Genomic DNA, 16,583 nt, shown 5'->3' on the forward strand with positions numbered 1-16,583 from the left:
TCTCTCCCTCTCTCTCCCCTTCTCTCTCTCTCTCTCTCTCTCTCTCTCTCTCTCTCTCTCTCTCTCTCTCTCTCTCTCTCTCTCTCTCTCTCTCTCTCTCTCTCTCTCTCTCTCTCTCTCTCTCTCTCTCTCTCTCTCTCTCTCTCTCTCTCTCTCTCTCTCTCTCTCTCTCTCTCTCTCTCTCTCTCTCTCTCTCTCTCTCTCTTTGTAGAGCGGTAAGACTGAAAACGGGGAACACAATGGTTGCTGTCCGCTTATTCATCCAAAGCTGCAGTTCTGATGAGTGTGGCCCATTTCTGGGTCAGTGAACAAAATGGCACCTGACACACTGAATGGGGAACAGACAGGGCACACCAAGGCTATAAAACATACACACACACGTGCACGCAAGCACGCACAAACACACGCACATACACGCACTCACGCTCTCAACCAAAAGTGCATTCATATGCTGACAGATTCTCACAAACCTAAACTCACACTCCCTATCGAAAGATTTCACTGTAAGTATATTTTTTATTTACTTTACAGCGTACTCTCCTGTGCATCTATTGTTTAAAAAAAACGTTTACTGACTGCTTGTACAAATAGACATGTTTTATTCTTTCACATGAGAAATAATAAAATTGTTTATTTGCAGTTAGTACTGTACCACACATCAGAAATGGCCTTGCTGTAAAATGGTGAAGTTGTGAAGAGCTGAGCAGTGTGGAACATCTAACGGTCGCAGGCTGTGACACACTTTACCTAAACGCAGTGACGGAACTTCCTTTTCTAACATAGTTCTACAAACTTTTGCGTGGCTAAAATGTTGTAATTTACAGTATACGATGCTCCATCGCTCTGTTGTAGGGCCCTTCGGCCCCATGATGTGTTTTTGTTCTGTTATATTCAGAACCTTAAGAAGTTAAAGCCTGTGGCCTTTGAAAGAATGCTGACAGTGGGAAAGGAATTTTACTTATGAAGCATGTGTCTGTGTGATCACAGCTGTCTCTGCTTCTAGCTACTGTCTGTGGACAGCTGTCTCTGCTTCTAGCTACTATCTGTGGACAGCTGTCTCTGCATCTAGCTACTGTCTGTGGACAGCTGTCTCTGCTTCTAGCTACTGTCTGTGGACAGCTGTCTCTGCCTCTAGCTACTGTCTGTGGACAGCTGTCTCTGCTTCTAGCTACTGTCTGTGGACAGCTGTCTCTGCTTCTAGCTACTGTCTGTGGACAGCTGTCTCTGCTTCTAGCTACTGTCTGTGGACAGCTGTCTCTGCCTCTAGCTACTGTCTGTGGACAGCTGTCTCTGCTTCTAGCTACTGTCTGTGGACAGCTGTCTCTGCCTCTAGCTACTGTCTGTGGACAGCTGTCTCTGCTTCTAGCTACTGTCTGTGGACAGCTGTCTCTGCTTCTAGCTACTGTCTGTGGACAGCTGTCTCTGCTTCTAGCTACTGTCTGTGGACAGCTGTCTCTGCTTCTAGCTACTGTCTGTGGACAGCTGTCTCTGCTTCTAGCTACTGTCTGTGGACAGCTGTCTCTGCATCTAGCTACTGTCTGTGGACAGCTGTCTCTGCTTCTAGCTACTGTCTGTGGACAGCTGTCTCTGCTTCTAGCTACTGTCTGTGGACAGCTGTCTCTGCTTCTAGCTACTGTCTGTGGACAGCTGTCTCTGCTTCTAGCTACTGTCTGTGGACAGCTGTCTCTGCTTCTAGCTACTGTCTACTGTCTGTGGACAGCTGTCTCTGCTTCTAGCTACTGTCTGTGGACAGCTGTCTCTGTCTCTTCTAGCTACTGTCTGTGGACAGCTGTCTCTGCATCTAGCTACTGTCTGTGGACAGCTGTCTCTGCTTCTAGCTACTGTCTGTGGACAGCTGTCTCTAGCTACTTCTAGCTACTGTCTGTGGACAGCTGTCTCTGCTTCTAGCTACTGTCTGTGGACAGCTGTCTCTGCTTCTAGCTACTGTCTGTGGACAGCTGTCTCTGCTTCTAGCTACTGTCTGTGGACAGCTGTCTCTGCTTCTAGCTACTGTCTGTGGACAGCTGTCTCTGCTTCTAGCTACTGTCTGTGGACAGCTGTCTCTGCATCTAGCTACTGTCTGTGGACAGCTGTCTCTGCTTCTAGCTACTGTCTGTGGACAGCTGTCTCTGCTTCTAGCTACTGTCTGTGGACAGCTGTCTCTGCTTCTAGCTACTGTCTGTGGACAGCTGTCTCTGCCTCTAGCTACTGTCTGTGGACAGCTGTCTCTGCTTCTAGCTACTGTCTGTGGACAGCTGTCTCTGCTTCTAGCTACTGTCTGTGGACAGCTGTCTCTGCATCTAGCTACTGTCTGTGGACAGCTGTCTCTGCATCTAGCTACTGTCTGTGGACAGCTGTCTCTGCCTCTAGCTACTGTCTGTGGACAGCTGTCTCTGCTTCTAGCTACTGTCTGTGGACAGCTGTCTCTGCTTCTAGCTACTGTCTGTGGACAGCTGTCTCTGCTTTCTAGCTACTGTCTGTGGACAGCTGTCTCTGTCTCTCTAGCTACTGTCTGTGGACAGCTGTCTCTGCTTCTAGCTACTGTCTGTGGACAGCTGTCTCTGCCTCTAGCTACTGTCTGTGGACAGCTGTCTCTGCTTCTAGCTACTGTCTGTGGACAGCTGTCTCTGCTTCTAGCTACTGTCTGTGGACAGCTGTCTCTGCTTCTAGCTACTGTCTGTGGACAGCTGTCTCTGCTTCTAGCTACTGTCTGTGGACAGCTGTCTCTGCTTCTAGCTACTGTCTGTGGACAGCTGTCTCTGCATCTAGCTACTGTCTGTGGACAGCTGTCTCTGCTTCTAGCTACTGTCTGTGGACAGCTGTCTCTGCTTCTAGCTACTGTCTGTGGACAGCTGTCTCTGCTTCTAGCTACTGTCTGTGGACAGCTGTCTCTGCTTCTAGCTACTGTCTGTGGACAGCTGTCTCTGCCTCTAGCTACTGTCTGTGGACAGCTGTCTCTGCTTCTAGCTACTGTCTGTGGACAGCTGTCTCTGCTTCTAGCTACTGTCTGTGGACAGCTGTCTGTCTCTGCATCTAGCTACTGTCTGTGGACAGCTGTCTCTGCTTCTAGCTACTGTCTGTGGACAGCTGTCTCTGCTTCTAGCTACTGTCTGTGGACAGCTGTCTCTGCTTCTAGCTACTGTCTGTGGACAGCTGTCTCTGCTTCTAGCTACTGTCTGTGGACAGCTGTCTCTGCTTCTAGCTACTGTCTGGGGACAGCTGTCTCTGCTTCTAGCTACTTTCTGTGGACAGCTGTCTCTGCTAATAGCTACTGTCTGTGGACAGCTGTCTCTGCTTCTAGCTACTGTCTGTGGACAGCTGTCTCTGCTTCTAGCTACTGTCTGTGGACAGCTGTCTCTGCTTCTAGCTACTGTCTGTGGACAGCTGTCTCTGCTTCTAGCTACTGTCTGTGGACAGCTGTCTCTGCATCTAGCTACTGTCTGTGGACAGCTGTCTCTGCTTCTAGCTACTGTCTGTGGACAGCTGTCTCTGCTTCTAGCTACTGTCTGTGGACAGCTGTCTCTGCTTCTAGCTACTGTCTGTGGACAGCTGTCTCTGCTTCTAGCTACTGTCTGTGGACAGCTGTCTCTGCTTCTAGCTACTGTCTGTGGACAGCTGTCTCTGCTTCTAGCTACTGTCTGTGGACAGCTGTATTTATCTGGGTAAGTCAGTTAAGAACACATTAATATTTTCAATGATGGCCTAGCAACCGCAGCAGTAGTAGTAGTAGTAGTAGTAGCAGCAGTAGTAGTAGTAGTGTTAGTGGTAGTAGTATTACCAGTAGTAATAGTGGTTTAGCAGTAGTAGTATTAGTAGAAGTCAAAATAGTAGTAGTAGTGGTAGTGGTAGAAGCAATAGTAGTATTAGTGGTAGTAGTAGTTGTAGTAATAGTAGTATTAGTAGTAGTAGTAAAAGCAGTGGTAGTAGTCCTAGTAGTGTTAGTAGTGGTCATAGTAGTAATATAACTGGTAGTAGTAGTAGTCGGTATAGTAGTAGTTGTGATAGTAGTAGTATTGGCAGTAGTAGTAGTAATAGCGATAGAAATAGTAGTATTGTTATTATTGGTAGTAATAGTAATTGCAGTAGTGGTGGTAGTAGTAAGTCGCTCTGGATAAGAGCGTCTGCTAAATGACTTCAATGTAAATGTAAATGTAGTAATTGCAGTAGTGGTAGTAGTACTAGCAGGAGTAATGGCAGTAGTAGATGTGATAGTAGTGGTGATAATAGTAGTGGTAGTAGTAGTGATAGTGGTGGTAGTAGTAGTGATAGAAGTAGTGGTAGTAGTTGTGGTAGTAGTAGTGATAGCAGTGGTGATAGTAGTAGTGGTAGTAGTAGTGATAACAGTGGTGATAGTAGTAGTGGTAGTAGTAGTGGTAGTAGTAGTGATAGTGGTAGTAGTAGTAGTAGAGGTTATAGTAGTGGTGATAGTAGTAGTGATAGTAGTGGTGACAGTAGTGGTGACAGTAGTAGTGGTAGTAGAGGTTATAGTGGTGGTGATAGTAGTAGTGATAGTAGTGGTGACACTAGTAGTAGTAGTGATAGTAGTGGTGATAGTAGTGGTGACAGTAGTGGTGACAGTAGAGGTTATAGTAGTGGTGATAGTAGTGGTGATAGTAGTGGTGGTAGTAGAGGTTATAGTAGTAGTGATAGTAGTAGTGGTAGTAGTGGTGATAGTAGTAGTGGTAGTAGAGGTTATAGTAGTAGTGATAGTAGTAGTGATAGTAGTAGTGATAGTAGTAGTTATAGTAGTGGTGATAGTAGTAGTGATAGTAGTGGTGATAGTAGTAGTGACGGTAGTAGTAGTAGTGATAGTAGTGGTGACAGTAATGGTGACAGTAGTGGTGATAGTAGTAGTGGTAGTAGTGGTGATAGTAGTAGTGACACTAGTAGTAGTAGTGATAGTAGTGGTGACAGTAATGGTGACAGTAGTGGTGATAGTAGTAGTGGTAGTAGTGGTGATAGTAGTAGTGGTAGTAGAGGTTATAGTAGTAGTGATAGTAGTAGTGATAGTAGTAGTGATAGTAGTAGTTATAGTAGTGGTGATAGTAGTAGAGGTTATAGTAGTGGTGATAGTAGTAGTGATAGTAGTGGTGATAGTAGTAGTGACGGTAGTGGTGACGGTGGTGGTGACGGTAGTGGTGACAGTAGTAGTGGTAGTAGAGGTTATAGTAGTGGTGATCGTAGTAGTGGTAGTAGAGGTTATAGTAGAGGTTATAGTAGTGGTGATAGTAGTAGTGACAGTAGTAGTGGTGATAGTAGTAGTGACGGTAGTGGTGACAGTAGTAGTGGTAAACAGTAGTAGTGGTGACAGTAGCCATTTAGTGGTAAACACTTACAGTCATGTGGTGATACAGTAGTAGTGATAGTAGTAGTAATAGTAGTGGTGATAGTAGTGGTGACAGTAGTGGTGACAGTAGTAGTGACAGTAGTGTTGATAGTAGTAGTGACAGTAGTGGTGATAGTATGTAGTGATATTAGTAGTGACAGTAGTAGTTATAGTAGTGGTAATAGTAGTAGTGATAGTGGTAGTAGTAGTGATAGTAGTGGTGACAGTAGTAGTGATAGTAGTAGTGATAGTAGTAGTGGTAGTAGTGGTGATAGTAGTAGTGATAGTAGTAGTGGTAGTAGAGGTTATAGTAGTGGTGACAGTAGTGGTGATAGTAGTAGTGGTGATAGTAGTAGTGGTGATAGTAGTGGTGATAGTAGTAGTAGTGATAGTAGTGGTGATAGTAGTGGTGGTAGTAGTGGTGGTAGTAGTAGTGATAGTAGTAATGATAGTAGAGGTTATAGGAGTGGTGACAGTAGTGGTGACAGAACTAGTGATAGTAGTAGTGATAGTAGTAGTGGTAGTAGAGGTTACAGTAGTGGTGACAGTAGTGGTGACAGAATTAGTGATAGTAGTAGTGATAGTAGTGGTTATAGTAGTGGTGACAGTAGTAGAGGTTATAGTAGTGGTGACAGTAGTTGTAATAGTAGTGGTGACAGTAGTAGTTATAGTAGTGGTGACAGTAGTGGTGATGTAGTAGTGATAGTAGTGGTGATAGTAGTGGTGACATTAGTAGTGGTAGTAGTGGTGATAGTAGTAGTGATAGTAGAGGTGGTAGTAGTAGTGGTGACAGTAGTGGTGATAGTAGTAGTGGTAGTAGTAGTGGTGACAGTAGTGGTGATAGTAGTAGTGGTAGTAGCAGTGGTGATAGTAGTGGTGATAGTAGTAGTGGTAGTAGAGGTTATAGTAGTGGTGATAGTAGTAGTGGTAGTAGAGGTTATAGTAGTAGTGATAGTAGAGGTTATAGTAGTGGTGACAGTAGTGGTGATAGTAGTAGTGGTAGTAGTAGTGGTGATAGTAGAGGTTATAGTAGTGGTGACAGTAGTGGTGCCAGTAGTGGTGATAGTAATGGTGATAGTAGTAGTGGTAGTAGAGGTTCTAGTAGTAGTGATAGTAGAGGTTATAGTAGTGGTGATAGTAGTGGTGATAGTAGTAGTGGTAGTAGTAGTGATAGTAGTGGTGACAGTCGTGGTGACAGTAGTAGTGATAGTAGTGGTGATAGTAGCGGTGATAGTAGTAGTGGTAGTAGTGGTGACAGTAGTGGTGACAGTAGTGGTGGTAGTAGTGGTGACAGTAGTGATGGTAGTAGTGGTGACAGTAGTAGTGATAGTAGTGGTGACAGTAGTGGTGACAGTAGTAGTGGTAGTATAGGTTATAGTAGTGGTGACAGTAGTGGTGACAGTAGTAGTGATAGTAGTGGTGACAGTAGTGGTGACAGTAGTAGTGGTAGTATAGGTTATAGTAGTGGTGACAGTAGTGGTGACAGTAGTAGTGATAGTAGTGGTGACAGTAGTGGTGACAGTAGTAGTGGTAGTATAGGTTATAGTAGTGGTGACAGTAGTAGTGGTAGTAGAGGTTATATTAGTGGTGATAGTAGTGGTGACACTAGTAGTGGTGACAGTAGTAGTGATAGTAGTAGTGATAGTTGTAGTGGTAGTAGTAGTGACAGTAGTGGTGATAGTAGGAGTGATAGTAGTAGTGGTAGTAGTGGTGATAGTAGTAGTGATAGTAGTAGTGATAGTAGTGGTGACACTAGTAGTGGTGACACTAGTAGTGGTGATAGTAGTAGTGATAGTAGTAGTGGTAGTAGTAGTGACAGTAGTGTTGATAGTAGTAGTGATAGTAGTAGTGGTAGTAGTGATAGTAGTGGTGATAGTAGTAGTGGTAGTAGTGGTGATAGTAGTGGTGACATTAGTAGTGGTAGTAGTGGTGATAGTAGTAGTGATAGTAGTAGTGGTAGTAGAGGTTATAGTAGTGGTGATCGTAGAGGTTATAGTAGTGGTGACAGTAGTGGTGCCAGTAGTGGTGATAGTAATGGTGATAGTAGTAGTGGTAGTAGAGGTTCTAGTAGTAGTGATAGTAGAGGTGATAGTAGTGGTGATAGTAGTAGTGGTAGTAGTAGTGATAGTAGTGGTGATAGTAGTGGTGGTAGTAGTAGTGATAGTAGTGGTGATAGTAGTGGTGATAGTAGTAGTGGTAGTAGTGGTGACAGTAGTGGTGACAGTAGTGGTGGTAGTAGTGGTGACAGTAGTGGTGACAGTAGTAGTGGTAGTATAGGTTATAGTAGTGGTGACAGTAGTAGTGGTAGTAGAGGTTATAGTAGTGGTGATAGTAGTGGTGACACTAGTAGTGGTGACAGTAGTAGTGATAGTAGTAGTGATAGTTGTAGTGGTAGTAGTAGTGACAGTAGTGGTGATAGTAGTAGTGATAGTAGTAGTGGTAGTAGTGGTGATAGTAGTAGTGATAGTAGTGGTGACAGTAGTAGTGATAGTAGTAGTGGTAGTAGTAGTGACAGTAGTGGTGATAGTAGTAGTGATAGTAGTAGTGGTAGTAGTGATAGTAGTGGTGATGGTAGTAGTGGTGATAGTAGTGGTGATAGTAGTAGTGATAGTAGTGGTTATAGTAGTAGTGATAGTAGTAGTTAGTAGTGACAGTAGTGGTGACAGTAGTGGTGATAGTAGTAGTGGTGACAGTAGTGGTGACAGTAGTGGTGATAGTAGTAGTGGAAGTAGAGGTTATAGCAGTGGTGATAGTAGTAGTGATAGTAGTGGTGACAGTAGTAGAGGTTATAGCAGTGGTGATAGTAGAGTTTATAGCAGTGGTGATAGTAGTAGTGATAGTAGTGGTGACACTAGTAGTAGTAGTGATAGTGGTGGTGACAGTAAGGGTGACAGTAGTGGTGATAATAGAGGTTATAGTAGTGGTGACAGTAGTAGAGGTTATAGTAGTGGTGATAGTAGTAGTGATTGTAGTGGTGACACTAGTGGTAGTAGTGATAGTAGTAGTGATAGTAGTGGTGACAGTAGTGGTGACAGTAGTGGTGATAGTAGAGGTTATAGTAGTGGTGACAGTAGTAGTGATAGTAGTGGTGATAGTAGTAGTGGTAGTAGAGGTTATAGTAGTAGTGATAGTAGTAGTGACAGTAGTATAGGTTATAGTAGTGGTGACAGTAGTAGTAGTAGTAGTGATAGTAGTGGTGACAATAGTGGTGATAGTAGTAGTGGTAGTAGAGGTTATAGTAGTAGTGATAGTAGTAGTGATAGTAGTGGTGACAGTAGTGGTGATAGTAGTAGTGGTAGTAGAGGTTATAGTAGTGGTGATAGTAGTAGTGGTAGTAGTGGTGATAGTAGTAGTTATAGTAGTGGTGATAGTAGTAGTTATAGTAGTGGTGATAGTAGTAGTTATAGTAGTGGTGACAGTAGTAGAGGTTATAGCAGTGGTGATAGTAGTGGTGACACTAGTAGTAGTAGTGATAGTGGTGGTGATAGTAAGGGTGACAGTAGTGGTGATAATAGAGGTTACAGTAGTGGTGACAGTAGTAGAGGTTATAGTAGTGGTGATAGTAGTAGTGATAGTAGTGGTGACACTAGTGGTAGTAGTGATAGTAGTAGTGATAGTAGTGGTGACAGTAGTGGTGACAGTAGTGGTGATAGTAGAGGTTATAGTAGTGGTGACAGTAGTGGTGACAGTAGTATAGGTTATAGTAGTGGTGACAGTAGTAGTGATAGTAGTGGTGACACTAGTAGTAGTAGTAGTGATAGTAGTGTTGACAGTAGTGGTGACAGTAGTGGTGATAGTAGTAGTGGTAGTAGAGGTTATAGTAGTAGTGATAGTAGTAGTGGTGACAGTAGTGGTGATAGTAGTAGTGGTAGTAGAGGTTATAGTAGTGGTGACAGTGGTAGTGGTAGTAGTGGTGATAGTAGTAGTTATAGTAGTGGTGATAGTAGTAGAGGTTATAGTAGTGGTGATAGTAGTAGTGATAGTAGTGGTGATAGTAGTAGTGACGGTAGTGGTGACGGTAGTGGTGACAGTAGTAGTGGTAGTAGAGGTTATAGTAGTGGTGATAGTAGTAGTGATAGTAGTGGTGATAGTAGTGGTAAACAGTAGAAGTGGTGATAGTAGTAGTGATAGTAGTGGTGACAGTAGTAGTGACAGTAGTAGTGGTGATAGTAGTAGTGACGGTAGTGGTGACAGTAGTGGTGGCAGTAGTGGTGGCAGTAGTGGTGATACTAGTGGTGACAGTAGTAGTGATAGTAGTAGTGGTGACAGTAGTAGTGACAGTAGTAGTGGTGATAGTAGTAGTGATAGTAGTAGTGACGGTAGTGGTGACAGTAGTGGTGGCAGTAGTGGTGATACTAGTGGTGACAGTAGTAGTGATAGTAGTAGTGATAGTAGTGGTGATACTAGTGGTGACAGTAGTAGTGATAGTAGTAGTGATAGTAGTGGTGATACTAGTGGTGACAGTAGTGGTGATACTAGTGGTGATAGTAGTGGTGATAGTAGTAGTGATAGTAGTAGTGATAGTAGTGTGATAGTAGTAGTGATAGTAGTGGTGACGGTAGTAGTGACAGTAGTAGTTGTAGTAGTAGTGATAGTAGTAGTGATAGTAGTTGTGACGGTAGTGGTGACAGTAGTAGTGATAGTAGTGGTGACACTAGTGGTGGCAGTAGTGGTGACAGTAGTAGTAGTAGTGATAGTAGTGGTGATAGTAGTAGTGGTAGTAGTAGTGACAGTAGTGCTGATAGCAGTGGTGATAGTAGTAGTGATATTAGTAGTGACAGTAGTGGTGATAGTAGTGGTGATAGTTGTGGTGATAGTAGTAGTGATAGTAGTAGTGATAGTAGTGTGATAGTAGTAGTGATAGTAGTAGCGACAGTAGTAGTGGTGACAGTAGTAGTGACAGTAGTGGTGATAGTGGTAGTGATAGTATTAGTGATAGTGGTAGTAGTAGTGATAGTAGTGGTGACAGTAGTGGTGACAGTAGTAGTGACAGTAGTGGTGATAGTAGTAGTGATATTAGTAGTGACAGTAGTAGTGATAGTAGTGGTGACAGTAGTGGTGATATTAGTAGTGATAGTATTATTGATACTGATAGTAGTAGTGATAGTAGTGGTGACAGTAGTGGTGATAGTAGTGGTGATTGTAGTGGTGACAGTAGTGGTGACAGTAGTAGTGACAGTAGTAGTGATAGTAGTGTTGATAGTAGTAGTGACAGTAGTGGTGATAGTATGTAGTGATATTAGTAGTGACAGTAGTAGTTATAGTAGTGGTGATAGTAGTAGTGATAGTGGTAGTAGTAGTGATAGTAGTGGTGATAGTAGTAGTGACAGTAGTGGTGATAGTAGTAGTGATATTAGTAGTGACAGTAGTAGTGATAGTAGTAGTGACAGTAGTGGTGATAGTAGTAGTGACAGTAGTGGTGATAGTAGTAGTGATACTGGTAGTAGTAGTGATAGTAGTGGTGACAGTAGTGGTGATTGTAGTGGTGATAGTAGTAGTGATAGTAGTAGTGATACTGGTAGTAGTAGTGATAGTAGTGGTGACAGTAGTGGTGACAGTAGTGGTGATTGTAGTGGTGATAGTAGTGGTGATAGTAGAGGTTATAGTAGTGGTGATAGTAGTAGTGATAGTGGTAGTAGTAGTGATAGTAGTAGTGATACTGGTAGTAGTAGTGATAGTAGTGGTGACAGTAGTGGTGATTGTAGTGGTGACAGTAGTAGTGATAGTAGTGGTGACAGTAGTGGTGATAGTAGTAGTAGTAGAGGTTAGAGTAGTGGTGACAGTAGTTGTGACAGTAGTGGTGATAGTAGTAGTGATAGTAGTGGTGACAGTAGTTGTGATAGTAGTAGTAGTAGAGGTTAGAGTAGTGGTGACAGTAGTTGTGACAGTAGTGGTGATAGTAGTAGTGACAGTAGTGGTGATAGTAGTAGTGATATTAGTAGTGACAGTAGTAGTGATAGTAGTGTTGATAGTAGTAGTGACAGTAGTGGTGATAGTAGTAGTGATATTAGTAGTGACAGTAGTAGTGATAGTAGTGGTGATAGTAGTAGTGACAGTAGTGGTGATAATAGTAGTGACAGTAGTGGTGATAGTAGTAGTGATAGTAGTAGTGATACTGGTAGTAGTAGTGATAGTAGTGGTGACAGTAGTGGTGATAGTAGTGGTGATTGTAGTGGTGATAGTAGTTGTGATAGTAGAGGTCATAGTAGTGGTGATAGTAGTAGTGATAGTGGTATTAGTTGTGATAGTAGTGGTGATAGTAGTAGTGGTAGTGGTAGGTGTAGTGATAGTAGTGGTGACAGTAGTGGTGATAGTAGTAGTAGTAGAGGTTAGAGTAGTGATGGTAGTAGTAGTGATAGTAGTGGTAGAAGTGGTGATAGTAGTAGTGATAGTAGTGGTAGAAGTGGTGATATTAGTAGTGATAGTAGTGGTGACAGTAGTGGTGATAGTAGTAGTAGTAGAGGTTAGAGTAGTGGTGATAGTAGTGGTGACAGTAGTGGTGATAGTAGTAGTAGTAGAGGTTAGAGTAGCAGTAGCAGCAATACATTTCTAATTCTAAATTGGTGCAGCATGCTGTCTTGCTTCCACATTGGATAATATAATTTTAGAAAGGAAGAGATCTTCTGGATGGACTATCAATGGATCGCACGATTTGTTCATTCCTTGCTAAAGTGATTACTCTGTTTCACAATCTGGGACTGGGCAGCTCTTTATGAATGAACCAAAAAATACTTTCTGCTGACCGTTTGAAGGACAACTCTTACTCTCTGCATATCGGATCAATTTCTCTAAACTCAACTGTGTCACTCTCTATGGGGTGGACTTCTCTGGGACCACACACACACACACACGCACGCACGCACGCACGCACGCACGCACGCACACACACACACACACACACACACACACACACACACACACACATACACACAGGACATGAGTTCATCGCCGTATTTCCCAGCGCGATCCGCGCTGTTCCGTAAGGAGGCCAATGGAGTGACGTACCGTGTCCCTGCCCTGCTCTACCTGTCCCTGTCCAACTCCTTCCTGGCCTTTTGTGAGGAGAGACTCAGCCCCTCAGACGCCCAGGCTCACCTGCTGGTCATGCGCAAGGGCACATTCTACAGGAACTATGTAGAGGTCAGTACAGGTCACAGATTTAGGTTAGGACACAAGGGCACATTCTACAGGAACTATGTAGAGGTCAGTACAGGTCACAGATTTAGGTTAGGACACAAGGGCAAATTATACAGGAACTATGTAGAGGTCAGTACAGGTCACAGATTTAGGATAGGTCAAAGTCATTACAGGTGTCCTAATACTTCATATTTCTCTAACATCTACCCTCCTACCCTCCCTCCCGGTCTCTACCCTCCCTCCCTCCCTCCCTCCCTCCCTCCCTCCCTCCCTCCCCCTCCCTCCCTCCCTCCCTCCCTCCCTCCCTCCCTCCCTCCCTCCCTCCCTCCCTCCCTCCCTCCCTCCCTCCCTCCCTCCCTGTCTCTACCCTCCCTACCTGTTTCTACCCTCCCTAACTGTCTCTACCCTCATACTCGATCTCTACCCTCCTACTCTGTCTCTACCCTCCTACCCTGTCTCTACCCTCCCTCCCTGTCTCTACCGTCCCTCCCTGTCTGTACCCTCCTACCCTCCATCCCTGTCTCTACCGTCCTACCCTCCATCCCTGTCTCCACCCTCCTACCCTCCATCCCTGTCTCCACCCTCCTACCCTCCATCCCTGTCTCTATCCTCCTATCCTCCATCCCTGTCTCCACCCTCCTACCCTCCATCCCTGTCTCTACGCTCCTACCCTCCCTCCCTGTCTCCACCCTCCTACCCTCCATCCCTGTCTCCACCCTCCTACCCTCCATCCCTGTCTCTACGCTCCTACCCTCCCTCCCTGTCTCCACCCTCCTACCCTCCGTTCCTGTCTCCACCCTCCCATTCTCCCTCCCTGTCTCCACCCTCCTACCCTCCATCCCTGTCTCTACCCTCCTACCCTCCATCCCTGTCTCTACGCTCCTACCCTCCCTCTCTTTCTCCACCCCCCCCCAAACTCCCTCCTGGTCTCTACCCCCCCCAACTCGCTCCCTGTCTCTACCCTTCCTTCCTCAGTGGGAGGACATGAGTGTTCTGGGTACGGCTCAGTTGGCGGGCCACCGGTCGATGAACCCGTGTCCTCTGTATGACGAGTTCACAGGCACCCTCTTCCTGTTCTTCATCGCTGTGCTGGGCCACACCTCCGAGTCCTACCAGCTGGTGACGGGTAAGAATGTAACGCGCCTCTGCTTCATCTCCAGTAACGACCAGGGCAACACCTGGAGCCCTGCCACTGACCTCACCAAGAGGGTCATAGGAGACACCATCAAAGGTGAGACACGGTCACAGCAGGTAGGTTGATCTCGTGAGGTTATGAAGTTCTATGTTTTTATGGTGAAGTATGTGTTTATTTCACATGATGTCATATCTCTCTGTTTGTTGTTGTGGTTCTGGTTGTGTTTCCCCTCCTCAGACTGGGCAACCTTCGCCCTGGGCCCGGGACACGGCATCCAGCTCAAGTCAGGCCGTCTGCTGGTGCCAGCGTACGCCTACCACATCGACTGCAAGGAGTGCTTTGGCCAGATGTGCCTGACCACACCCCACGCTTTCTGTTTCCATAGCGACACCCACGGGCGGACGTGGCGTTTTGGGGAGGCGGTGCCAGGGCCAGAGAGCGTGGAGTGCCAGATGGTGTCTGTGGATCAGGAGGATGGCACCAACGTGCTGTACTGTAACGCCCGGAGCCCTTTGGGCTGCAGGGTCCAGGCCCTCAGTCTGGATGATGGAGCTGTCTTCCAGGATGGACAGCTGGTACAGCGGCTCACAGAGCCACGTAATGGCTGCCACGGTAGTGTAGTGGGGTTCCCTGCCCCCCTACACCTCAACCTCCGCCCTCGGCCACCCACCCAAGCCAGACACTGGACATCCTTCGAGGCTAAGACTGGTGACTCCTCCCCACCCACCCCCTCCCCCGCCCAGCTCCCCACAGAATTTCCTTACACCCACCTGGGTGGTGTACTCTCACCCGACGTGGACCAACGTGAGGAAGGACCTGGGGGTGTACCTCAGCCTGTTCCCCCGTGACCCGGACAGCTGGTCTGGCCCGTGGGTGATCTACGAGGGCCCCAGTGCCTACTCTGACCTGGCCTACCTGGAGCTGCCTTCAGCTGGGGCCCCGTCGGCCGTGGCCTTCGCCTGTCTGTTTGAGTGCGGCACCAGCACAGCCTATGATGAGATCTCCTTCAGCATCTTCACCCTCTACGAGCTCATTGACAACCTGCCACGCAACACAAAGTCAGGCAGCAACACACAGCCACCCAGCAACACACATCCACCCAGCAACACACAGCCACCCGGCAACACAAAGTCAGGCAGCAACACACAGCCACCCAGCAACACACAGTCACCCAGCAACACACAGCCACCCAGCAACACACAGCCACCCAGCAACACACATCCACCCAGCAACACACAGCCACCCGGCAACACAAAGTCAGGCAGCAACACACAGCCACCCAGCAACACACATCCACCCAGCAACACACAGCCACCCAGCAACACACAGAGCTTCCACAACACAACACAACCCAAGGAAGAGAGACCAGAGGCGAGGAAGAGGAGGACGGGGAATATATGTGGTCTTTGCAATGTTTCCTAACTGCTAATTAACCGTTAATCCTAGTGTTTTCTGCTCGTTTCCTTCTGAAGCTCATGAAACAGGTATACAACAGCGTCATCTTTAAATGCGGACCACAGATTTCTGACGTTTTACCACCTGCTGATGAATTTGTTTTGTCTGATATCAAGTCCATCCACGCCTAGTAACCCTCGACTTAATGCACATACTGTGTGTTTACACTGTAGTGGTTGTGTCACGATAATGCAGAAACATTGCTGCAGTAGCCACGTTTTATTGAATATTAACCAGGGGCAGCCTACAGATGTAGGATCTTAATTTGAGCCAGTTTGCTACAGCAGGAAGATAATCCTGCTGCAAAAGGAAATGTGAATTATTACGTGTATTATAATGAATGGACATTTTTGCAAGGGTTGATACATTTTTCATATAGGGAAAATCAAGTCTGAAATTACTACGTGGAAATTACAAACTAAATGATCATTTTTAAACCTAAAATGCACTACACATTTTAAATGTTGTGCATTGCAGGAAAGTTATCCTGCAGCAGGGTGATCAAATGAAGAGCCTACATCTGTATAACTCTGTTGAAATGCATTTTCTGCTGAATTGTTGTAATCGACCAAGAACACCACTAGATGCTCACAAACATAACTTTGAATCATCCTTTATTAAACCAATCCTTCTTTATTAAACCAACCATTCTTTATTAAATCAACCATTCTTAATTAAACCAATCCTTCTTTATTAAACCAACCATTCTTAATTAAACCAATCCTTCTTTATTAAACCAACCATTCTTTATTAAACCAACCATTCTTTATTAAATCAACCATTCTTTATTAAATCAACCATTCTTAATTAAACCAATCCTTCTTTATTAAACCAACCATTCTTTATTAAACCAACCATTCTTTATTAAATCAACCATTCTTTATTAAACCAACCATCCTTCATTACAGTTTTTCTCAGTCGCATTGGTGCGTTTCTTAGATCAAAAGTGCAATTCTTGATACTACTTGTACAAATTCCAAATCATCTAGTCACTTGTGCACATAATTAAAGCAATTTCTTATTCCTTTGAACACATTGCAATTGATAATGTACAAGTGTCAGCTTTTTCCACATTATCAATTGCTCATGTCATGTTGATCAAAATATAGTATCAAAACATCTAGGCATTAGTTCCTTGCATTAGTCATTACATGCAAAATTGTTGAACTATTTGTCATAAACTGTCAAGCATAGTTTTATACATTTCTATTAGACCTTTTGTACAAAAACGTGAATTGATGAATCGTGCAAGTGAAATTGACCCTCACTCATGAAGGAATGTAAAGTTCAACCAACAATCAACCAGTCTAAATTGCTCAAAGGTGCATCTCATGAAGAATCAATTGGCAAGCATATATAGACAGACCACAACACAGAGTCGCAATTTTCCAATAATGGATGGACCAGGAAACGAACAGGGTCAACAGCCAAGAGGAGGAAGAAGAGGAGCAAGGATGCGTGGTGGAAGGCAAAACAGAGGAAGAGGCAGAAGAGGACATAGGCGCATATCTGATGACATAAGGGCCACTA

The 16,583-nt window shown here is 44.9% G+C and overlaps 1 protein-coding gene across 1 annotated transcript; it reads left to right on the forward strand.

Annotated features, from left to right (window-relative positions):
• The first annotated feature begins 407 nt into the window (after positions 1-407).
• On the forward strand, positions 408-16,057 carry neu4 (sialidase 4). The gene is given in 5 exon segments (XM_046296419.1): positions 408-503; positions 12,260-12,466; positions 13,439-13,694; positions 13,836-14,325; positions 14,327-16,057. Coding segments are annotated over 4 exon segments (1,644 nt in total). The 5' UTR covers positions 408-503; positions 12,260-12,262; the 3' UTR covers positions 15,021-16,057.
• Positions 16,058-16,583: the final 526 nt, after the last annotated feature.

Source organism: Oncorhynchus gorbuscha, linkage group LG13 (genome assembly GCF_021184085.1).
Source record: "Oncorhynchus gorbuscha isolate QuinsamMale2020 ecotype Even-year linkage group LG13, OgorEven_v1.0, whole genome shotgun sequence".
Taxonomy (NCBI): domain Eukaryota; kingdom Metazoa; phylum Chordata; class Actinopteri; order Salmoniformes; family Salmonidae; genus Oncorhynchus; species Oncorhynchus gorbuscha.